Source organism: Cuculus canorus, chromosome 5 (genome assembly GCF_017976375.1).
Source record: "Cuculus canorus isolate bCucCan1 chromosome 5, bCucCan1.pri, whole genome shotgun sequence".
In the NCBI taxonomy this organism is placed as follows: Eukaryota; Metazoa; Chordata; class Aves; order Cuculiformes; family Cuculidae; genus Cuculus; species Cuculus canorus.
In genome coordinates this window covers 33,398,505-33,424,247 of record NC_071405.1, presented here as the reverse complement: position 1 = coordinate 33,424,247, position 25,743 = coordinate 33,398,505, and the positions used below count along the sequence as shown (strand labels likewise).

Here is a 25,743-nt window from a genome sequence, read left to right as displayed (position 1 = left end):
CTTAGTGATCCATGCTCAACAGGCAATGCCTTCATAGCAACACATTTCATAAGCTCAGTTGGTGTTATAGCCAACCAATAAGGGAGAAGAAAAGTATCAGGGAACATGCTTCACCATTACTGAACCCTGCCACATAGATGTTATCATTAGATGGAACTCTGCATCCTTTCAACACAATTTTACATGCTCTGAACAACGGCTGAATGCTATGAATGACAGCGTGTGCAGAAGGCATTTCTAACTGTCACTTGGGTATTAGCTAATGAATAAACCAGAACTCCTTAACCACTGGTGTTGCACACAGCTGTTTCTAAAGGGGGAAAATATATACAGGTTTCAAAAGAAGTTTCTCTGGAAAAAAATGTCCTGGACAGGGTACCAGAAGAAAGAAGAGGTCTGCTGTGAAACCAGACCTACAGAGGTATTTCTGAATGGAAAACACTGAAAAGGCCATTGCTTTTTACATCAACAGAAGGGAAAGTAACTCAGCTCCCTGAAGCAAATGGCCAGGACTATCGTGACCATTTCAGGTCACTTGACTCTTCTTGTAGGTTATTGCTCCTTGGAGCCCGTCATCTCAAAGCCCTTCTTCTCACACCTGCTTCCCTAAATACGTAACCTCAGGAGAGGGGCAAAGCAAAGGAACATGACTTCCAAAGGAAAACACTATGCCTGGGAAAACTTTCTGCCTCACCAGATGAGAGCAAAACAACAGACTTAGAAATAAAAGGAAGGTGTCAATTCCCCTCCTCCACAGCCTGCACTGTGCAATTAGGGGGAAAGAAGCTTTTGATTTTAGATGCATCACTCCCCATTTTGTGATTTGGGGCATAGCTGACCAACAGGAAGGACAGCAACATACTTCTCATACCAATTCCATATATGACAAAAGCTCGATCACCTACATGGGATGTAAGCGTTTTTTTCTTTTCAAAATGTATACACTGCCCAGTTATTTATCTGCTTAGATCACTCATAAAAGGTCAACAGTCTTAACGCATGAGGCCAGCAGCAAGGAAAAAGCTTCAAATACCAGAACTCTGTATCCCACAGCTATTAAAATCCAGACAGCATAAAACCAGTATGTAAGCACAGACACTGTGTTTTTGGGAAAGAGTATTCAGAGCAACATTATACCTTTAAAACAAAGAAATAAAATAATCCATGATAGCTTACTGTGGTTAGTATCTATTCATATCCATGTTCTAATTTCTAGCAATACATAACAGCCAGGAATTTCCAAAAGGTAAGACACATTAAAAAGTATTTTATACTTGTTTTAAACATTTTCTTACTTTCTCTCTGCTTGACAAAGCTGAAACAGAAAAACATCAAATCATTATCACTCCATCAAGTTTGTCCCCATTTTTCTGCTTGTCTACACCCTTTTAAAACTCAGTCTTTATTACAATCTCTTCTCACCAAAGCGCTGTAATGCCTCCAATAGTCATCATTACATCACGTCTTCTTCCACTATAGACTAAAAGTAACGCAAGTCAGCCCTTATCCATTCACCTGGCTGTAACACGTTCCTTGTCTTAAGTCCTAAATGTTTCATTGCTTATTTTTCCAATTCATTACTCACTTCCTTTTACAGATGTAAAATACTGATACTACCATTCAAAAAGAACATCATAACATTAGACTTTGTGGCATTCTCCACTGTCATGATAATTGGCTCATGACAGTACCATGAACAAGATAATTTGGTGACAAGATCTGAGGGAAAATTAAAAAAAACCACACCAACCCCCAACTCTTTCTCTATTCACTTTTGCAAAACCTCTTTATGGGCTTCTCTTGGGCATTTAATGTGCATCTCAATAGACACAGGTGGGTAAACACTTTCCACAGAGAAAGCACAAATCCTATTCTTGAAAATGACCATGGCATAAGCTGCAAAATATCTGTTCCTCCCTTCTCCTCAGGCCACCTCACTCCCCCCTGCGCTGCAGGGGCACTCTGGCAGATGTGAATTGAGAATAAGAAGGGACAGGGATGGGGTTAGGATCAACCCCAGAGCCAGAAGACACCACCACCACAGTGTTGAGAAGCAGCATCCTGATGCTCACAGCCCTCTTACCCCACACCATCATTCAAGGGCATTTCATTACAATCTTTTCCAAAATCTCTGATCATAAAACAGTCATTTAAAACCAAAAAGCTTCTGCTTAATACCTTTTTGTTTAAATTCTTGGGCCTGGGTGAGTGGTTTTGCACATCAGAAAAGGCCAGGTTCACATCACACTGACATTAATAGGATATTTCCCACTAAACATAGGAATATTTCCCAGGTAAGTGTAGTGAGCTGTGCCTGTCACTTGGTGAATCAAAATCCCATGCACTGTCATCTCTGAACAGACAAGGATATCTACTGGTAACAATTACAGGTAAAGCCCATGACAACACACATACAGCTTGCATAGAAACAATTTCCAAAGATTGTACACAAGAATACAAATGGGCTCATGCCAATAAAAGAGGTGCTGTAGGGAATAAGCATTTTTTTAAGAACCACTTCCAATTTGAACTCTAACTGGATTAATTTAGCTGGGAGCTTTAAATAAAAAGTATATTTAAACAAATTTTCCCGCTAAATAACCTAAACATATACACAGTACCACTGAGCTTAAAGCGGGAGAAGGAAGATCTCAAATGTCCTAAACACCACTCGATTTTTCTAAAGGGTTTATTTCAACTTGTCATAGGCAAACGAGTCAAACCTGCACTACGGCTCCCACCCTTTCTAATATAAGAAGCATTTAAGAACAGTTCTATTTTATTAATTACATCCTTATTTGATTGACAAGAAGCAAAATCTCTTGCAAAATAAATTTCATCTCAATGCAATATATTTTCTGAAGGCTCTTCCCATTGCTTCTTAAGGCTTTTCTCTCCAAATTTCCCAGGCATCATCTATTTTGAGACCTTTTGGAGCAAATCCCTATTTTATGATATTATTTACACTAGTCAGGTGCTTCCAAAGCAATAAAAAGAAGAGTCTGAGAAACTGAATGCCAAGCTACACAAAGTAGCTGGCACAGACCTATGCATCCACGATGAAATCCAGCATGCTAAAGATCTTTTCAGAAGTAAACTTTTTGCTGAAAAAGTATAGTACCATATTTTTCCAAAATTAAGTCAGTTTCAAAATGATCCCAACCAATATTTAACTTAAATATAATACCAAAGCCCCAACCTTTTTTTCTTCTTGTATGTCCTTTTTACTCTCAAAAAAATACTGACTTAAGTGCTACTTTACAGAAGGATTATGAAACTATACAAGATAACAAATACTTATTACTAAAAGCCTGAATACTTACAAAGCACTTAAGTGCAACTTAGTAAGCAGAGAATTAGGTGCACATTAAATGAGTTTATATGAACATCATTCAACATCACTGAGCTAAGAAAAGCATATACACTCATGAGTCTTATTCTTGGGGCACCAAGTGGGGAGAGAATAGGTTTTAATGTATATCCACAATGAAGCCCACTTACATTTCAGTGCATGTAACGCAATATAAGTATCCAAAATGCACATAAGAAGCCAAGGAGTTGCAAATTGATCTTGCCAGCATAGAGATTGCTCCACTTAATAAATTCAAAATGTCAAAATTCTATACAAAGTATAGGGCAAAGGAACATTAAACCAAGTAAAACAAAATTACAGCTAATATTGAATGTCGGCAACTGAATATGCACAACAATGGTAGGTCTGATGAGCCATCTGAAACAGAAAAAATAATTTGAAACTAAGTTGAGAACAACCAGAGGACCACACAGCCTGGCTGTCTACAGCCTGTCCTTTTGTCAGCTCTTGCGAGGGAGCAGGGAGAAATGGCAATAGCTCACAATAATCTGTAATTGCTTCAATAAATAAAAAACCAAAACATATAATAAAGTATTCTTAGACCACACACCTTGAGTATCTGCTGAACTATGAATTTGTACAGAACAGCCAACATTTAAGACATTTGCACTTGCCTAGAATCTTGCAGAATTCACACCACCTTTCCAAGACTTGCCCTTTTTTGTCTTGAGGGGCCAGAAAATCCTCTATCTTGAGTGGTGTACAGCTATCGCACCAAAACAAACTCTCAAGTTACTCAATTTCTTATATCTTCTCAGGTATATTTTTTTATAACATGGGTATGCAGCAATCCATATGGTTTCCCAATTTAGTTTCAGTTGATGAACTTTGTGTAGTTTATAAACCCTTTGCTGCAGTTTGTAATTAAGTAATAGAGAAATGCAGGTGGTGAATTAGAATACATTATGAGTACTGTACGTGAAGTGTTCTTGTTTATAAGCTACAGTCAAAAATAGTTAGATTCTTCTGGCATAAACTCCAACCAGTAATTTCATCAAGCTTAGAATGCCACTGCACAAGTTTTCACTTCCAAAATGAATAGTGGTAAAATATTTAAAATTTTCTTCAAATTCCTCATTGTCCTAGTTTAACATCTTTTTACTGAATTGGCAAGCTGGCAATACACAGGACACACTATGCAAAGCAGAACTGAAAAAGGTCTTCAATCAAGACAAGCTCAGCTTAGAAAGAAAACAAAACAACGTCAAATGCTAAATATTAACAGCTTTTAAATGTCATGCAGATTGGATAGCTATATGAATAAAGGATTAAAAAACAAACAAAAATATCTAAATATACATCTGTTTTGAGGCCAATGTAGAATGCAACTATGTACCAAAATCACTTTAAATGCCTGCATGGTAGCACCTCAAACATTCAAGTATCCTATCAGTAACTCCCATAGTTCACTGAAGTCCACAGTTGCTGAAAACATTCAATCAGAATGGAGTTTATAAGAATTAGGCAAAATATTTACAAGTGTTGGAGAAACACAGAGGCAATTACATAATCTTTGGCACGAGGATATAAAAGTATTGCACTTCTATTACACTGTCCAGCTGCTTACAGGAAAAAACATCATGTTAGAAAGGCAGGAAAGGCATCCTAATCAAGAAATTGAAAGCTAATTTTTTCTATCAGAAGACTCAAAGTAACAGCAAGTGATGACTTCAGAGTGCAATATAAAATGTACTTCCAAAAGAAAAAAAAACCCCACACACTATAAAAACATTCAAAGCAAGTATTCACATTTAAAATGGTAACCAATCACTCAATCTTTGTAGGGCCATCATTCTTAGATGGTACTTATGTTTTCCAATTTATTCTTTTTTAAAACATTAAGAAATGCTAAAATCTCAATCCTTTGTTCAAAACAAAGTAAGAGACACCTACCTGTAATACCGAGATTGTAAATAGGTTGAACAAATAGTCTTTGATACATGGCTGGCAGACCCAAAGTCTATTACTTTAACCCGGTAAGGCTGTCGAACAGGATCCACCAACATAATGTTCTCTGGTTTGAGGTCAGCATGGATTAAACCCAGACTTTTTAGTTTTTTCAGTGCAGTGGCCACCTGTTGCAGAATAGGCCGTATTACTTTCAGTTGAAGAGGGCTGAATTTGTTTTGTTTCAGGAAGTCGTATAAATTCTGTTCCAACATCTCAAAAACCAGACAAGTATGGTTACGATGCTGAAAGCATTCGTAGGCCCTCACAAAGTTATATTCATCAGCATTTTCAGTACTCAGTCTTGCTAATATGCTAACTTCTATTTGTCCTTGGCGTGCATACGAAGGATGATTCTTCAAGATTTTGATTGCCACAATCTCATTTGTCCCCCTTTTCCAGCACTTCACGACTTGTCCAAAGGTCCCTCGCCCAAGGAAATCAAGAACCTCGTAACTGTTTTTCACCGAGCACAAAACCTCATGCTGTACTAACTGGTAATCTCCGTCTCCGCTTGTACCACTTTGTTTTGAAGCTGCAGCCGCTGTCACAACCGTCACTGGGTTTCCTACATTGGTTTGCAACATTGCAGGCAGGATGGACAGCTCATCAACAATCTGCATCGTGCTGGTTTGATTATCTAGCTCTTCACTCTTACGCTTCAATCCACATCGCTGGGGTCCTTCCAGGATATCTGAATGACTTCCTTGTGTCCCAGTCCGAGGTGCCTCTAACTGAGCTTGCTGCGCCCGCGCTGCTAACGCTTTTGTAGCACCTGCAATATTTTTTAAAGCAAAAGCATTTGACTGCAACAAAAAGTTCTGTCCTCGAGATCCGTCAAATGGATTTTTACTCTGAAAGTAAGTACTAACCCTGTGGGGAGAAATTCCAAAGTTTTTACCATTCACATAGATTTGCGAGTAGGTTCTTTCGTGGTACACACAACTGCTTGGTTCTAGTTTGAGTTTCTTCACACTACAAAAGGCACTTGACTGGGTTTGATAAACATACGGTGGATAGACCAAGACTTGTGAGGCCATACCTACAGAGGAAGAGAAAAACAAAAAGCAAATGAGAATCCTGCATTCACATTTCCAAGCTTTGCAGCAGCTTCCCCATCTAAAAAAAGATCAGGACACGAGTACATTTTCCAAATGAGCTACCCTAAAGTGATTTCTTCTTCAGCTCCTTCTGGCCAACCACAAAGTCCTCATGCCTTACCAGTGCACACACTTCAGCACACCAGGACTGGGGACAGCAGGTCAAAGCGGCAAGTGCTTTTGCTAGTTGCATGGGGCAAGACTGACATAGCCTGTAGCAGGCCACTACTAACACTCTTTCAATTCGGGGAACTATGTTTGTGCTATTAAAAACACAGCTTTCATTTTAAAGCGTCCAGCATTTCTACATATAGATGTACTGTAGTGTTCAGTAACGTAAGTTAAATAACCAAGTCAAATATTTATCAATGATGATGTAAAATTACTTGCAAGTTCTAACTGTGAGCTAATGCTACTTGTTAAACAAGGTATCCAACCTACTTATTGTAAGCACCTTGGGGCTTCTGAGAACAAACGGACAAGTGATAACTATTAAAGCTTGAAAATTTCACTATGATGAAAGTGGAAGAGATTGAGCTGTGCAATGGCAGCCAAAATACCTTAGGGGCATATGTATGTCCAAATAAACAACTTCAACTTCCCAGGTAAATTAAGATGCATAGTAATCTAATCCATTCACAAAGGCAGGTGCTTCCTTAAGTTATACGCTGTCCTACTGCAGAAGTTTATGTATCAGTGACATGGTTGTAGGCGGTAGAGAAACCAATGCTTTTCCCCTCTTCAATTCAGGTTTGGAAACTAAATATTAGCGTCACACTTTCAGATACCCCAATTTCATGAGTTGGGCCATAGAAAACCTGCATTCTAAAGTAATCTGTTAAATTAACTAAGTACAATGTTCCACAGACCTACAAAATACGTCCCTGATCAAGATCATTTCTGAAAACTGGGCTGATAATCATAGGTAGAGAACTTAAAAGGGCAGACTTATCACAGAAAATTAATTTTCAAGTGAATGTGAAGGGAATGCAAAGAATGTATTTTTCTATATACATCTTTCATATTTTTTCCTGTCAACACAATTACTTCCTTGCTAAGAGAGAAGTGAAAGTTACAATAAAATACAACAGACAAGTTTAATTTCTTAATTCCAGCGAGGCTGAGATCAGAATTTCAACCTGTCTGACTCCACCTTCCTCAAGGGCAAACATTTGTTAAAGGGTATGCCCATACAGCCTCTCAGAAATGGCACTCACACCTCAGAAACTGGAAGAACAGTTTTGTACAAGCGGAAGCCATTTCCCAGCCCACGAAGCCCCGAAGCACAGCAGGCCCACAAAAATTCACCCTGACTCAAGACAATAGCTCTTCAAAAAGCAGAGCCACAAGGTAGTCCAGGGTCATGCTCCACACCTCCCTTTCCAAGACATGAAGCGGAGTGTGCCAGCAGAGTGTCTGAACAAGGACAACAGCAGAGGTACCTGGCCCACACCTACGACGAAGAATCTCATTTTGACTTTAACATGCAGAGACTCTGCCTCTCTTGGATGCTGTACCTTCCAGCTCTTGTCCCAGCACTGACCCTGCTGTGTCCCCTTCCAGATCCATAAACACCAGCACTGATCTTATAACACGTAACGCTAAACACTAAGAAAAAGACACAAGCTGGACCCCAGTGTAAATGACTAAAAGGCTTCGGGGAAGTTATGACTTATAACAGCCCAATCAGCTCTCAGACAGAGATTCAATACCAATACTACTTTAATTAAATCACTTTTTCATACCATGCACATGAAAATTGGGGCAATAGGTATTTAAATTGCAGTTGAGTCACATAAAACTTGAGCCAGACATTGGAATGCCTCTGATCAAATGAAAAGTAACCAAATGTATGGCATAATTATTCTGAAGCTGTGATTTGATTTATGGAAATCAGCATTTAAACATCTTAAGACCAATTAAAATAATCATACCATTACCTCACTTTAGCATCCTATAATGTTTTTTTGCCTCAGCAATAGAAGAAAACTTCCAAGTCCTTTCCCTTCCAAAGCTGTTTGCCCAGAGCCAGATGACGTAGAAAGCTGGAGTTCGCCCACAATCAGACTATCTCACCACCACAAAACACTATGGGACTGCCAATGGCCTGCCACTCCACACCAAAGATTTAAGACTAACTCTGAACTTCAACATACAGACAAAATTTCTCAAAGTTCTTGAATCATCGCCTAAACAACTGAGTCCATTACAAAGTGCCCGGTGCACAGCATAATCATGTTAATGACTTATGGGACCTGCCCTCCCTGCTCTAATACGTATATTTAAATAAATCATTTACCCTGATTACATTACTTAAGAGCTCCAAACTCAATTCACAATGACCGCCCTGGAGCACATATACATGCAAGCCCACCTGGAGCTTCTGGTGGCACCTGCAGAGCTGAGACCAAGCTGTCTGCCTTTCTTGCAACAACAGGTCTCATGCAAGTAGCCAGAGCTGTGCTGCCTGACAGGAAGGAGCCTGGATGCCTGACTTAGAAGCAAGAGGTCCACCACGCTGCAGCAGCCCCAGTGGGCCCATTCACTCAGGTTCTGCTGTAACCAAACAGCAAATGTCTTGCTGGGTTTAACTTCTAGAAAATGTATTTGCCCATGTAAGCAGATCACCAAAGCTGATAGCACGAAATTAAGATGATTATTTTGAAAAAGCAGCAATAAACCTACGCTGCAATTAAGTAGTTTTTCTGAAGACAAGACAAGACAGGACAACAACCCAGTGTGGCGGGAGCACAGTCCTCTAGAGTGGCCAGAGGACCACTTAAATCCTTACCTGAGCCTATTGGGACCAGTAGCATTCAAAAACTTAGTCATTTTCTACAGCTCCTGCTATTCAAACCAGTCCAGAAGGACTAGAAGCACATAGTCCCAACCTCCTCTTTAAAATTAATTTCAGTTGGATAAGAGAAACTAGGCTTCCATCTTTTGGGGTTTGTGTATTTCTTATGAGCTTAAATCCATGACCCCGAACGCCAACCACACTAACAGCTCTGTTCTCAGATAAGAAGTGTTTATTGAGTTATTATGAGAACACTTTTAGCAACTCCAAGAAAAAAAAAAAAAGAACTAAATAAGACAGATGACATATGCTGGAAGAACAACTTTCAATGCAATCATGACAGATTGAACTAAAAAAAAAGTCAAATTTTACTGCACAAGAATAAGAATTATCATTGAGTTCTTGTATGAGCAACTAATTTCTTACCTCTCCCTAAACATTTCTCCCTACCCCCATTATTTTGCTTGTCTTTCTTTAAACACGTGCTTCCAGATGCAATTCCATTTGGAGAAGCTACAGTATCTTGATACAAGCAATTAATAAAACACTTTTATAGGTCTTATGAAACAGATGCAATAAAAATCCTGCAGCATCCTACACCCAAGACTGCTTGAAGACCTCCGTCATGCACTCATACGCAGCACTTAGAAGGCATATCAGACCGAAGCGCACTCTTACATTATATATGCTAACATTTATGTGACAAAATACACTCGAACAGCATGTAATTATCCGATACAGCCAGCTGCTGGAGGTCTGTGCTTTAAGAAGCCAAGTTTGACAATCGATTTTTCCCTCTGCCCAGCTGACAACCCAGCCCCACACCCAGATACCAGAGCTGCACAGGCCTTAAAGAGAAAGCAAAAACTATACAACCACATCTACTATAACAGCACTGCCATGTTGTGGAGGCTCTCTCACCAGTTTGGGATTTTTTTGTGGTTGGTGGATGGTGGAGTTTGCTGTTTTGTTTTTTTTTGGTTGGTTGTTTTTGTTTAGTTTTTTTACTATTTAGGGAGATTCAAGATACAATACAATCCTATGGATAGCTAACATAGAAAAAGGAAAGAGTTACTGTGTTCCAGGTTTGCCTAGGGTGGGGTTTTGGTTTTGGTTTTTTTTCAGTTGGTCGGTTTGTTTTTTTCCTTCAGGTCTTTTGTTAAAGTAAAAAACATACTGCACATTTTCCCCTACCACAAAGTGGATCTTTCTTTTCCCTGCCTTGTCAGAAATCACTGAGTTTATATATCTTTCTGCACACTTCTTATCAAGACTATTCCTGCTTCTTCATAAAGTCTGACAAGCTTCAGTTTACATCTACATTAACAAGTCCAGCAACAAAATGAAAAAGGGATGGGTAAAGCAAAGCAGCTAGTGCTAAAGGAAAGAAAACATTTATTATGTCTTCATTTTGGGGAGGGTACTTGAGACTGAACATTCACAAGGAGCTGACGCACATCTACCAGTTAAATTTCGTTTAAAATTAAAACCAAATGTGTGCCCAACAAGACCACTCCAGGATGCAAACCAAAGCAGAGTAAACAAAACCACAGAAAATATACCGAAAAACGCAATCCCCAGGTGATGTATGCAGGCAGCCTCCAGCTGCTAGACTAGCTTCAGACTTGCTTTTCAGTTTGCGTCTAGAAGTCTGTCCATTCCCCCTGCACACATTTTTAAAGCACTCTTCTCCTTCCCCATGTGCCAGATGACCACCATAACTTCACTCCAGCACAGTGAACGCTCCCAGGCAGTGGCATGCACAAGCTGAAGATGGCTCTGGAGTTCTCCAATACGCTTTGCTCCAATACCAAGGTTGCTGCATCCCACCAGGGGCTGCTACTGAATACTGCAGGGGACGTGGAAAAGAAAGCCTGTCTCTAGACACCAACCAACTATTATTACTTCTAGATAGGGTCCTTTTAAAGGAAATGAGTCGCTTTGGCTCCAAGTTTGAAGCAGAGAGAATTGGGATTTAAAAATTACACAAAGTGTACAATTTTGACATTAAGTTAAGACTGAATTCTGTGATTATGAAGCAAGTATGAACAAGTAATGAATGAACACATTCTGGCTAAACAATGATTTTACTCTTTTATTTAAATAAATAAACACCTTCTCAAAATAATGACAATAAACAGGAGGTGCTTCACAACTCCCCCTCCCGCCCCTCCCAGTCAAGCTGCTCTCTACAGAAACCGAACACAGAACCACACAGAGGTTCCTTTAGTAAAACAGAGCACCTCTGGTAACATGTTCCTAAGGTTCACCTGATTGTTGCAATGTTCTTTATTAAACTCTTAAATGTCTCCAGCCTTCTCAAATGGTTCTAGGCAAATCCATAAACATGACTAACATGGTACACCAACAACCTCAAGAAGCACAGGCTGTTCCAGACTTGACCACCATTAATCATTAACTATAAACTGGCATTTCCTCATGACAAAGTAAAGGGGTGAGGGAAGTGTAGCAGAGCAACTAGTTAGCAAGACCATCGCAGCAGAGCAGACAAGGAAGGGCCCACAGTATGCCCTTTGTTCTTCTGCAAAAGAAACAGCCCCTTCTAGGCATCCCAAGAAGAGTAATCACTACATTGCTGCTGTTGTATTACAATAAGATCCCGGGCAGGCGAAGCCTAGCCAGTGGCTGCCAACAACATCATAGTTACAATTTAACTCAAGAAAACTTGTTTTCCAACTTCTTTCAAGCCTCTATTGGTAAGAACCGGTTCCAATGCACTTGCACATTTCTCGCAGAGCAGCTGGGCATCAAGGGACACATTGTAAAAGCTCTGTCACTTCCCGCAAAGGCTGGAAGCTAAATTTGAGCAAAAACACTTAGAAAGCGTTTCATTTACATCATGTATCACATTGCAAACATCGTAAGGATATTGTCATTTTTCCCACACAAAAAAAAAATATATTCTTTTTATACTAGGTGCTGCCAAACTTTTCAAGTTATTTAGCAAATACAAAGCTGAAACAGTTGCCCTCTCTTTCCCCCCAGAAGAAGCCTTATTACTGGTAGTAGCAGCACCTCTATGTTATTGTTTATTTTGGATATGTAGCAGAACAAGCTGTACTGATGTGAGTGCTTCCATACCCATGAACTGTTCACCCTGAGGAATTCCCTTACGCCAGCTGTACAATTCAAAACAAAGCACTAGCAGTTGAGGTTTCTTGCAATTTATACAGAAAAACATATCCACGGACAGTGCAAAGCGTCAAGAGATACAAGCCCAGGGAATCCCATCCCCCAACCACCTCAAAACCAGCTCAGCAAACAGATCTCTGACCCATGGGAAAAGACCAAAGGAGAAAGCACCGAGGCATTCAGTAACACGTGCCATATGAATTGTTTCCTCGCACCGCCACGGAGGCAATATTGGACACGAACTGCAGAGGCACGCACACTCCTCCATAGAGGACAGCGGCACCGGTGCAGAGACAGTCTGATGGCAGCTCATCAGAACAGCCCACACCCGGTTCCAGGGGCAGCAACTAGAGACACAGAAATTTAATGAGAAAAGCTATTATTACGTTCTTTGATTAACACACAAGATATTTCAGAGCTTGGGATCTTGGCCCATCATACACCAACAACACTAAGCTGAGCTAAGGGTGGCCTTTGCCCGACATAAAACCTCAGCTCCGCACAGATCAGCGGTGAAGGTGGAGGCTGGAAGGCCAGAGGCTGATTCCAAGCTTCGGGACATTCTTAGTGAGAAACAAACAGTAAAATGATCCCATTTTGACTTCGTAAAATGCAGTTAATACCTGCCCAAGAAAAAAGTTAGATGGCCGACATCAGATCTGTGCAAAATTTGAGATTGCACTACCAGTGTTGTATCGGCATCAGAAAATTAAAACCTAAGTTCATTTTAGCACGATGCAAACTAGCTTCAATTACATCATTGTTTCAACACTTGGAAAAAGAACTAATGCCATACACTGAACACAAACATTTTACACAAAATATCAGAGTGAACTCCTATGACTTAACACTGTCATTTGCACCAGTATGGAATCATAGAATCACCAGGTTGGAAAGGACCCACTGCATCATCGAGTCCAACCGTTCCTAACAATCCCTAAAACATACCCCTCAGCACCCCATCCAACCCGTTCCTTAAACACCTCCAGGGAAGGTGACTCCACCACCTCCCTGGGCAGCCTGTTCCAGTGCCCAATGACCCTTTCCTTTTCTGATGTTCAGCCTGAACCTCCCCTGGCAGAGCTTCAGGCCATTCCCTCTTGTCCTGTCCCCTGTCACTTGGGAGAAGAGGCCAGCTCCCTCCCCTCCACAACCTCCGTTCAGGTAGTTGTAGAGAGCAATAAGGTCTCCCCTCAGCCTGCTCTTCTCCAGGCTAAACAACCCCAGCTCTCTCAGCCGCTCCTCATAAGACTTGTTCTCCAGTCCCTTCACCAGCTTTGTTGCTCTTCTCTGGACACACTCCAGAGCCTCAACATCCTTCTTGTTGTGAGGGGCCCAGAACTGAACACAGTATTCAAGGTGCAGTCCCACCAGTGCCGAGTAGAGAAGGAGAACAACCTCCCTGGACCTGCCAGTCACGCTGTTTCTGATACAAGTCAAGATGCCATTGGCCTTCTTGGCCACCTGGGCACATCGCTGGCTCATGTTCAGTCGGCTGTCAACCAACATCCCCAGGTCCTTCTCCTCCAGGCAGCCTTCTAGCCAGACTTCTCCTAGTGTGTAGCACTGCATAGGGTTGTTGTGCCCCAGGTGCAGGACCTGGCATTTGGTCTTGTTAAACCTCATCCCATTGGCCTCAGCCCAGCCTGTTCAGATCCCTTTGCAGAGCCTCCCTACCCTCCAGCAGATCCACACTTCCACCCAGGTTAGTGTCATCTGCAAACTTGTTAAGGGTGCACTCAACACCTTCATCCAGGTCATTGATAAAGACATTGAACAGGGCTGGACCCAGTACCGAGCCCCGGGGAACCCCACTTGTAACTGACCTCCAGCTGGAGTTAACTCCGTTGACCACCACTCTCTGGGCCCGGCCATCCAACCAGTTTTCAACCCAGGAGAGTGTGCGCCTGTCCAGGCCAGAGGCAGACAGTTTCTGAAGCAGAATGCTGTGAGAAACTGTGTCAAAGGCTTTACTGAAGTCCAGGAAGACTACATCCACAGCCTTTCCCTCATCCAGTAGTCAAGTCAATTTGTCAAAGAAGGCAATCAGGTTAGTTTGGCAAGACCTGCCTTTTGTGAACCCGTGTTGACTGGGCCTGATCACCCAGTTCTCTTGCATGTGCTTCATGATAGCACTCAAGATCAACTGTTCCATGACTTTCCCCGGCACTGAGGTCAGACTGACAGGCCCGTAGTTCCCTGGATCCTCCCTGCAACCCTTTTTGTAGATGGGCATAACATCAGCCAGCCTCCAGTCCAGTGGAATTTCACCAGTCAGCCAGGACCACTGGAAGATGATGGAGAGGGGTTTGGAAAGCACATCTGCCAGCTTCTTTAATACTCTTGGGTGGATCCCATCCAGCCCCATAGACTTGTGAGTATCTAGCTGGGCAAGCAAGTCTCTAACCACCTCCTCTTGGATCATGGGAGCCTCATTCTGCTCCTCTAGCTCCTGGGTCTGTACACAAGAGGGAACAACTTTTCTTACTATTAAAGACTGAGGCAAAGAAAGCCTTAAGTACCTCAGCCTTGTCCTCATCCCCTGTCACTGCTGTTCCTTCTTGCATCCAATAGGGACTGAATATTCTCCCTAGTCCTCCTTTTATTATTAATGTATTTATAGAAAGATTTTTTTATTATCTTTCACAGACTTAGACAACTTGATTTGTAGTTGAGCCTTAGCCCTTCTGATTTTTTCCCTGCACAACCTCACTTCCTTCCTGTAGTCCACCCAAGATGCCTGTCCCTTCTTCCAAAGCTCATAGACATTCCTCTTCTTTTTGATGCCTCTCAAGATCTCCCTACCCAACCAAGCTGGTTTTTTTTCCCCCACCAGCTCCTTTTCCATAACATGGGGATGGCTTGCTCTTGAGCTGCTAGGATTTCATTTTTGAAGAGCACCCAGCCCTCGTGGGCTCTCTTGCCCTTAAGGATTGTCTCCCATGGGACTTTGCCAACCAGCCCTCCGAACAGTGCAAAGTCTGCCCTCTGGAAGTTTAATGAGACTGTTCTGCTAATCCCCCTCTTCATCTCACCTAGAACTGAAAACCTTATCATCACATGATCGCTTTGTCCCAGGCATCCTCCAATCATCACATCCCCCCACAAGGCCTTCTCTGTTCACAAACAGCAGGCCCAGGAGGCCATCCTCCCTTGTCAGCTCACTCATCAATTGTGAGAGGAAGTTGTCTTCCACGCACTCCAGGAACCTCCTAGACTGCTTCCTTTCTGTTGTACTGTACTTCCAGCAGATATCCAGAAGACTGACATCTCCCACAAGGACAAGAGGTAGCGGTCTAGAGACTATCCCCCGCTGTTTATAGAAGAGCTCATCAGCTGCTTCCTCTTGGCTGGGTGGTCTATAACAGACTCCTATCACAATATCTGCCTTCTTGTGGGCTCCTCTGATTTTAACCCACAGGCACTCAGTCCCTTCCTCACCGTAATCCAGCTCAAAGGTATCAAAGCACTCTCTAACATGGAGGGCTACCCCGCCTCCTTTCCTACCCTTCCTGTACCGCCTGAAGAGCTTATAACCCCCATAGCTGCACTCCAGTTGTATGAGTCATCCCACCATGTTTCCATGGTGGCAACAACATCGTAGTCACCTTGCCCTACAACAGCTTCCAACTCCTCCTTCCTATTGCCCATGCTGCATGCATTGGTGTAAATGATATTTCAGAGCTCAGGAGCTGCACTTGAGCTGGGCTGGCAAAACTTCAGCCCTCAAAGGGAATAGAGTTCATTCCCAATTGACTGGTCCTTGGAATAACTAATACCACAGTGCCAGTTTCATCCTTACCGTTCCCAGGTGTAATCGCCCCCATCTGCTCTGTGGTGGTGTACTGGCAGTCCTCGCCAGCACACCATCTCTCAGTCACTGAAGTAGCAATGCTGAAGAATACAATCACTGTATTCATATATCCCACAAATACCAAAAGCTAAATCTTGTGATGCCAATATGACTGCAATCATAGTTAGAAATACAAATCAAACAATACTTAAAGCATTTATTTTTCTGCTGAGCAAGAAGCTGTTATGGACTGAAAAGAAGGCAGAAGCAGTGCAGTATAGGTAACCACTCTCAAAAGACAGAATGCTCTCCAAATAAGAACAAGCCACCAGCAACACAAATGGTGCATTTCAATCAGCTGGGGCTTCGCCAGCTAATCTCTTCTTTTAAAAAACTAACTCTTTTTTACCTTGAAAAGAGCAGGCACACTGAAATAAAAGTCACCAAGAGTGTTTAGAACCCACACCTTCAGGGTCTGCATGACAGTACCGCACCAAAGGATGTATTCAAACTACTGCTGCTGTCTATCGCTCTTCAACACAGTAAGAGGGACCAAGGTGAGCAGAGAGGTAGGGCATAACACTGCTTTTTCCATTTCTGCAAGTACTTCCAAAAGATTTTACCACTTTATCTAAAGCAGGAATGAAAATTTGATAGAAGAGTTTAGCTCAAACTGCCTGCTGGTCACCTAGCTGTCCAAATGCCACTTTTTCTTAAAAAAAAAAAAAAGAACAAATATTTACGCCATTTTTCCTTTTTATTTCAAGTTATTTTATTTTGATTTCATTGCTTCATTTTGCATTCATAGTTTCCTGAGCTTTTGTTGGAATTAGAAATGGATCACCTTGGCTAAGAAGTTTGTAAGTTTCATTTAAGAAAAGCTCTAGACAATGTCAAATGCAGTTCCTGTAAGAATATAAATCTAGATGGCTATTTTCCTTATCACTGCCTCGCCTTCCCAGAATGACTGCTACACCAGAACATCTGCCTGCCCATGAAGAGGTCCTACTTGCATAACACTGATTCTTCATCAAAGTCCTCTAAATCACTCAAGATGGAGGAGGTTCATTCAAAATCATCTTTCACCTTCTTCCATAGAAGATTTTCAGCTGGACAAAGCATGCATCAGCACAGCAATGCAAAATTACTGTTCTCCCCACACGACTTCCACATTAGGTTTGCAACAGCGCATACACAAATAACCTGTTGAGCTCATTGAGTCTGACACGATGATGCCATTTGCAAATCAGGGTCTACTATACCAAAAGAAGCGTGTGTTCTGTTCAGATGATGTACTAAGCTGTTCCCTACACATTGAGATTTACCCAGCAGTAAGTAACACTTGAGTTAAAACTATCCCTAAATACACAAAAAACCCCACATAATCACTCTTCCAATAGGACCAAATTAGGCAAGCAGTCACAAAGTTGCCAAGGCAGCATACCCAGATCGCATTCAAATACCCTCTGCAACAAAAATGCTGCAGTAAATAAAAACCTTAGCCTTTTTTTGGTTTAAATCTGACTTAACTGTAAAAGAATTAAGACAACAAATCCAACACACTTCTCTTGATGATGCGTCTTTTTCTGCTACAGTTTTAAGGTCAGTCACTTCAGCTCCACTCAGTATCAACGTTCAAACAGATACTTAATGAAGAATATACATGCACAAACATATATGTTTGTATAGATATACATACATGCACACCTCGGTAAGTATAGGTTTGAAAGGTTTTTCTTCTATATACACAGAATGAAAACTCCTCAAAGTCCTTTTTTTTTTTCCAGAATACAAAATCTCTACTTAAAATTGTGGTTCTAGTATTTTGCTTCTATATAATGGGTGTTTTTCTTTCATTGTAAGCAACACCATCACAAAGATAGGATTGGCTGCTTACTAAAAGGAGCTGTATAAATTAGACAAGGCATATGTAAAACAACAAAGAATGAACAGAGAAAAATAGGTGTTTACCACTTCTTTCAGATTTCTAAAGGCATGGGGAAAGCGGCATTTCCTACAGGGGAAAAAAAATCAGGGTGTTAGAAATGCATGTTCTCTCAAGAAGGCTCAACCTTTGGCCTCCTAAAGAATTGATAACTGTAAAAACCCATATTATAATGTTTCCCAAGGCCACCAGTGCAAGAAATTTCTCCCTTTACTCTATGCAAAGGAACTTAGTAACTATACAGAAAGATGTGCAAAAGGAAAGAAAGGCAACATTACATGCAGCGTATGACCCAGATAGCTACAGCGTAATACACACAGATGTATGTCAGTTTTTCCTCTGTTGTGGTCCCTTCCATATTTAGTAATCTCTCTGTAGAATAAACAAAATTCTAGCATTCACTCCTGTTTTACTCTTTAAAATAAGGTTTAGACATTTCTTCAACCAAGTCTTAAAAACATATCTAGCCTTAAAGAGCACTAGTCATAAAGAGCTGCCGAAGTATTTCTTGAGAAAAACGCCCACGTGGCCTCTTGCAAGGCTCAGAGTTGACACAGGCAACGAAGGACGTTTGCCCATGGCAGCATTTCAAAAGCCATAATGAAAAGGTATTAAAAAACTCTTTGGAACCTCATGAAAGCAATCCATCCCTATTAGGCTGAATACCAATTAATTTCCTGAATCATGAAATATATATATTAATAGATAAGGAAAGAAGAGACAAAGAACTTTTTTCTTCTCTTCAGAACAAAGCCTGTTCCTTCCAAAGGGTTTCACAAGTAAGACTCCCAAACACCAAAATTCCCATATTAAATAGATTCAAGCCATGAAAATTAAAGATCTTGTGAGGACCTCCTCTATCCCTACAAATAATTTAAATCTTCAAAAGTAAGCTGTGGAAAAAAATTGCCAACTAGACTAGACAGATTTCAGATAAAGAAGTAATTCTAGTCATAAAAATAGAAAACACAGAATAACTGAAAGGAAAGGTTAGGAAGCAGCAGATGACCTAAGTTTCAAGGAAAACACAGGAAGGAAGAGGTTTACAAGGCAATGATGCACATTAACAGCTTTTCAGTCAAAAAGGCAGAAAGACATCTTATAAGAAACAAACAAAAAGCCTTCTGGAAATCCTGCAAGTTCCACCAATTGTTGTGTGCCGACACAGGCAAAGCCTGCACCATATGGAAAAGGGAAAAAATTAGTACATTTTACTCAATTAGTGGAATAAGGCAAAAATTAACACATGATTTTTTGTAAACACTAACAAAGGAGCAAAACAAAGTAATAAACAACAAAGACTGCGAAAACACGAGGAAAAATGTATTTCATATCTACATATGAATAAGTAATTTACTTTTGCAGAAGTAAATTACTAAGGTAGATAAAATTGTACATATAGATGACTTTCACGAATAAACAATGCTTTTGCTTATTCTTACCTTCCAGAACAAACTTAAATCCCCAGTTAAAAAAAAAAAAAACCACAATAGTTTCTTTGCTTCCCTTACAATAAACTTGTATCAGTTATTAGTATTACAGCTGCTTTTCTGTCTGTGCTCTTGCACTCACATTTCCTTCAGACCTTCAGCCTATGCTAGTGCCTTGCTATTGGCAGGCACTTGTTTCAGCCAATACAAGTGGGACTGGGGAAACATTCAGATGTCAGTTCACATCCAAAGACCATAGGGAGTCTGGAGGGACTTGGTCACACTAATAAAAGCAGCAAACACCTTCACAATGAAGACACAGCTCCACCAGTTACCTCAGTCCTAGCTGAAGTTCCTTTAACCCTCCATTTTCCTGCTCAGAGATCAATCAGGTTTGCTACCACCCATTATCACGCTTCAAAACAAGGTGAGGAGACCCACTGCCTTCTACCCAAGAGTCAAGTAAAACTAAAAGTAAAAGTCCTATAATAACCCAAAGCAAGTTTTCTCAGGTACTGGACGCCACTTGTCCCAAAGGCAAGGTAACAGCCAAGCTTCATCTTGGTAATAAAAATCTTGTCTCATCCAGCAACTTAAATTCTCAGCAGTCTCCTGTCTTGGAATTTAAGAGTCCTAGTCACATAAAACCAACTGCAGGACAATACAGTAGTGACATCAGCCTCCAGAACAGAAAAGGGCAAGAAATGCTCAAGTTAGCGGGTTACATTTTTTTCCAATAGGCACGGAAAGTGCCTGTAAGCATCTCCAACCTGCAATCACATGCTCCTTTTAACAATTATGTTAAGGGACTCTGCACAGATATTGGGACATGAGCTTTCTTGTCCCTAAATTTTCCACCACTTATTCCGAATTAGTAGTTACTGTGGTGCCACATATATTCAACGAGTAATGTTTATACAAATATGAAGGGATTTCCATTTGATAATAGCTGACTTATTAGACTAAATGCATTAATCATATTTAATTTCTAACATGCTTTAAAAAAAGGACTAGAATAGTTTCCTATAACTATTATATTATTTTAGCAGAAATGGAGTCACATGAGTTTAAGATAACCAATTTTAAAAATAGGGGGTTTTAATAGCAGTGTCACTCATAACATGCAATAATAATTCTCTATGCAAAAGAATCCAACTATTTTAATACTGAGACAGTTGCTGTAGCTTGAGTTATACTAAAAATATATGAAAATATTGGTTTGTCTTTGGAGCTCAACCTTTACATTTTTCTAGGCTTCATCCTGTCATAACCAAATACTGTAGGGTAGGTATAACAGAGCTGAAGAAAAAGCCACACTTCCAAAAAGAAATATTTTCTAATTTTTCCTGAAAACAAGGTGAAAAAACACTGTCCAAAAAGTTTACATAATGCTGAGACCATTAAACATGCAAAGTTAATAACACATGGAGAGATTCTGAAATTAAATTGATTTCAAGTCACCAAATTAAGAAAAAAAAAATCAGAACTAAACTACTTGAATTGACTTGCTTAAAAAACACTCCGTTTATGTGGCACTTCTTCCATTTTCAAGCAAAATTGCTAAGCTAGAAGTTAACCCCATTTTGCCAGAAAGTTACTCATTCTCAAAATTGAAATGAAATATTAAGACACTATATGGAAAACAAACAGTGACATAATGTAAAAAAATACTACAAAACTGTACAGAGATTATCCTCAAACTGCATTCAAAACCAAGAATCACACCAGTTCTTGCCATCTTTCCCAACACTCGCTACACTGAATTGGAAAAATTGGAGAATAAGGGGGGAGGGGTAGTGGACCTACCCTGTAGGAAATACTATGCTATCAAATAAAGTCACAGGCTAAAAGCCACCTCCATAATTGCATGTCGTTCTGCTGCTCATCTGTCACGCAAAAGTTAGCACTTCAAAGAGAAACAGCTTAAATTTCTCTAGGAATCTGTAAAAGAGATAGAGGCTCTAAATTAAAATGGTCTTTAGAGGGGGATGCTAAGAACACGTAACAGAATTTTCCAGGCCTTGTGCTTTATAGGTTATGTCAGGTTGAACACAGGGCATTCACTGCCCACAGAAGTCACAAAAGGTAGCCTGTTGCTAACTTATTTCATGCTCTAGCTGCTGAAAGTCGCTTGACACATAGTTAACATCATCATTTAAGGTGCACTGCACCCTCAGCCATATCTAACATTCAGCGCTTGTCCTTGCCAATTTCCAACTTGGTTTCACACAGAACCCAAGAGTTCCAAAATACAGTTTCAGATATCTAGAGACTCATCTCATACTTCACCCAAAGAATGCGCTCTTCTTCCAGGACCTGGATTAAAAGTAACACATTATTTTCCACTCCATCTCAGATTTTCAGTCAAGAGATCTGAAGAATACTATTTTCACTACTTAGGAACAGAGACATTAACTTAGTAAAAGCTCCTCGGCATCGAGCTCAACCCTCATTTCCAAAGGCAACAAACTTTAATAGTAAGACCAGCTGAAAACAAGCACTTGACCAGCTATGAATTTACATAACCCATCTACAAGAGCTTTATAGTTCCAATGAAGAGGTGCTAAGGATGTTTTCTTCATCACATGAATCCTATGCCAAGACTTCCAAAATTCTCCTGTAACTGCACTGTAACATCATCAGGGAACCGAAGAAAACACAAAGAGGTACAAATGACCTTTCTCAAAGTATGAAAGGTGGATACGAACATGTAATTGAGTAGCACCGGTGTCACCACAAGGACATCAGATTTCCCCATTTGTCTTCCCTGGATCGAGAATCACCAGTTGATTATCAGGCTTGCTCTACCGGATTCACACTTCTGTTAGCTGATGCAGCAGTCTACCTTAGCTGCAATGCTTCTGAATATGGAATGAAATAATCATACATTTAGTGAAGCTAAGGCTTCTCCAATTAAAAAAACTGAAAAAAGCATCGGTATTTTCTGCTTTTTTCCACAAAGTTCTATGCAGAAAGCAACTGCCTATGGTAACCGTTCTGTATGTGCACAGAATATCTCACATTGCAATAGTGAAATTCAGCTCAACTAAAAGAAGTTTTTCTTCTGTATTTAACATTCCTCTGAAATACATGTTCAGCCTCAAATGACAGTGGCTGTGCCCGTCACAAATGGTTTTCTACCCCCTCCTACACACACAAGAGCCAACTACAAAATTCCTGTTTAAAAATGCACCGTTTGTCAAAAGGATCTTTGTTGCTATAATCAGCGCACTGGCAGAATGGAAAATACAAGAAAGAGATTTTATACTATTGAAGAGAAACACATTCTAAAACCAGGAAAAGTGCAACCCCTTAAAAATAGTAGAGTGGTACATCCCTAAACACACGAGCTTGGAGACGCACAGCCTGACATTCTACATGTTTAGGCTGAGATTTTCATAAGAATTAACTATAGTTAATTCTGTTCTGTCCAGGAGCTGGTAAGCTAACACTCTGCCTCTAAAAGTGCTGCGCAGCCTCCCATCCATTTTAATGCACATGATCAACTCGACATGATTTTTGAAAAATCATCTCCAAAATAACATTCATTTCGAAGTAACTGCTATAAATTGAAGTACATGACAAGAAAAGTAGCACACAAATTCTAGCATTTCTAGCAGTTGCATCAACTTCTGCGTGATGAGTCGAAAGCTCGCTCTTCCTCCCCACACCTTGTCTTTGTCTCTGGCATCTCGTTATGCAGGAGCCGGTCTCATTTCCCTGTTTCAGATAGCTGTTTGAAAGATAGGAGGGAGTAAATATGCAAACACTAAAAACCTCAAACAAAGAAAAATCCCAGGCACTGGCAGAGACCCTAGGTCAGGGGCAGGCTCCCGAGCAATTTTTTAATGAAGCTTTGTTCCAGCTGATGGAATCTCTCCAATTACAAAGTGCCCTCAAACCCAGAGCACCACACACCACCACAACCCAAAATAAAGCATCTAGCCAAACGTATCTACGAAAAAATTTATTTACAAGCACAGCCGACGCCACACCCTGAACTCTCATTACAACAGAAGTCCCCAGTAACAAGCGCAGTAAATGAAAACTGTAATTCCTGTTTTACGTGATTATAAACATCATCCCACCACGCACTACCATAAATGGCTCACAGCAGCACAGATAAAGCAGTCACCACTGCTATATCAGTATTCGTTTTCCCCCGGTAAGTCCTTGTTAACACTCTGCTCTATTTATTTGCGATCTCACCATGCCACTTAGTAATACAGTCTTGACCTATTTTCCAGATGCTTAATTAATCTCTTTGCTGGCTGCCACACTTATTAGACAGTTACTATGTGAATGCTACACTTAGCTTATAGAAACCTTTAGCAAATTAACTGTGTTATGGAATTATTGTTAGGTCAGAAATTAAATTCCTCAGAGCCCAGTCAAGCTCTTCTACTTTGTGTGAAATCGATCAAAGCATAAACTGTTTGCAAATGATGTAATGGGAGGTAATACAAGGGGGGGGATGTATAATCACAGAAATATGTATTATTATCAACAACCGCAGCTTCACTTAACGTAACTATCACGTGTTAATAATATGTTTTCCCACGATTTAAAAATACTAAAGTAAGTGATGAACAAAGCCCATATGCAAGCAAAAAGATACAAGAACAGAGCGCCTCATAATTTCTGACCAGGCAAGGCTGGGAGTCTCAAAACAACCCACCAAGTTAACAAAAAAGGAAACCAGCGCAGCTTTGGGCACTGACATTTTAAGTCAGACGCAACAGTTGGTAATAAAAGCATAGCCTCAAACGAAAAGCATTTATATATATGTAATCACACAGCACGGACGACTGAGAGCTTAAGGTAAATAAGAACAAAAAAAGAAAGATCAATCACTACTTCCTACCGTGTTAAACACACGCAAACGCATCTGCCGCTCCTCTAACCGATACCGCGATGGATCGGGAACCAGCAGCCGCCCCGCACGATCTCGCTACACTCCCTCCGCTAAAGCCACCAGCGGTGACCCCGGCTGTGTTTACACAGCGAGTTCTTGGGAGCCGACCAAAGCCGAGAGCGTCAGCTTCCTTCCCAGTTGTTTTTATTTATCCCGGCCCCTCCGCGCCATTCGCTCCCCCCGCGGGCCGGCTCCGACCGGGGGGACACTGGGAGCCGCCCCGGGAACACACAGCAGGGGGAGCACACTGGAGGGCTACTGAGGGGCTACCGAGAGCCGCCGGGAGGACAGTGAAGGGACACTGGGAGCCGCCGGTGGGGACACCCGGGGCTACCGGAACACACACACCTAGAGGCTACCGGGGGCTACCGGGGGGGACACCGAGGTGACACCAGGAGCTGCACCAGGGACACACACCGAAGGGCTACCGGGGGAACGCCGGGACGGGCACACCGAAGGGCTAACGGGGGGGACACCGAAGGGACACCGGGGGGCTACCGGGAGCCGCCGGGGAGGACACTGACGGGATACCAGGGGGCTACTGGGGGGGAACACACCGAAAGGCTACCGGGAGCCGCCGGGGGACACACTAAAGGGCTACCGAGGGGACTACTGGTGGCTACCGAGTGGGAACACCGAGAGGCTACCAAGGGAGACATAGAGAGGACACCGAGGGGCTGCCGGGAGCCGCCGAGGGGGATCCCGGGAGCTACATGGAGCAACCGAGGGACTCCCGAGAGCCGCTCCGGGCGCAGCTGCCACACCCGCGGGACCCCCGTTTCATCGTCCCCTCGTCCCCCCGCGAGGGGCGGCGGCGGTCGTGGGCCCGGAGCCCCGCGCGGGCGGTGACGGGCGGCGGCCTCGCCCGGAGAAAGTTCGTGTGCGGCCGTGAGCGGGGCCGAGCTCCCCCGCCGCTCACCTTCACGGGTCGGGCCGCGCTGGCGGAGCCGCCGCCGCGGGCATGTCCGAGAGCGCCGCTCAGCCGCTCGGCGCCGCCGCTGCCATCTTGTCCCGGCGCGGCCCGCCCGGCACCCGCGGCCTCCGCCTCATCTTCCCGGGGAGGGACCCGGCCCGACCCCGCCCGCCTCCCCGCGGCGGCCCTAGCGGCGCCCGCCGCCACCGCCCATCGCCCCGGGGCGGCGCCGCGGATCCTCCCGCCCCGGCAACGCCGCCGCAGCGCCCCCACCCGGCACCGCCCAGACCCGCCCGGCACCGACGAGCGCCCGGCGCTGCCCCCGGGGACGCTCCTCCCCGGTTGGGGACAACAGGAGAGGCTTCCCCCGCTCTCGC

The 25,743-nt window shown here is 42.2% G+C and overlaps 1 protein-coding gene across 2 annotated transcripts in view; it reads right to left on the bottom strand.

Annotated features, from left to right (window-relative positions):
• Positions 1 to 25,529, bottom strand: part of HIPK3 (homeodomain interacting protein kinase 3) — an 80,557-nt gene extending 55,028 nt beyond the window's left edge. Inside the window, exons 1-2 of one of the 2 annotated variants that reach the window (XM_054067247.1) lie at positions 25,373 to 25,529; positions 5,267 to 6,362 (exon numbers count right to left, since the gene is read on the bottom strand). In XM_054067247.1, the coding sequence (XP_053923222.1) occupies positions 5,267 to 6,360 (1,094 nt within the window). In that variant the 5' untranslated portion in view covers positions 6,361 to 6,362; positions 25,373 to 25,529. Of the gene's footprint in view, positions 1 to 5,266; positions 6,363 to 24,402; positions 24,532 to 25,372 lie in introns of those variants that run through there. The other variant, XM_054067248.1, reaches the window with a different exon arrangement.
• Between the last annotated feature and the right edge of the window lie 214 nt (positions 25,530 to 25,743).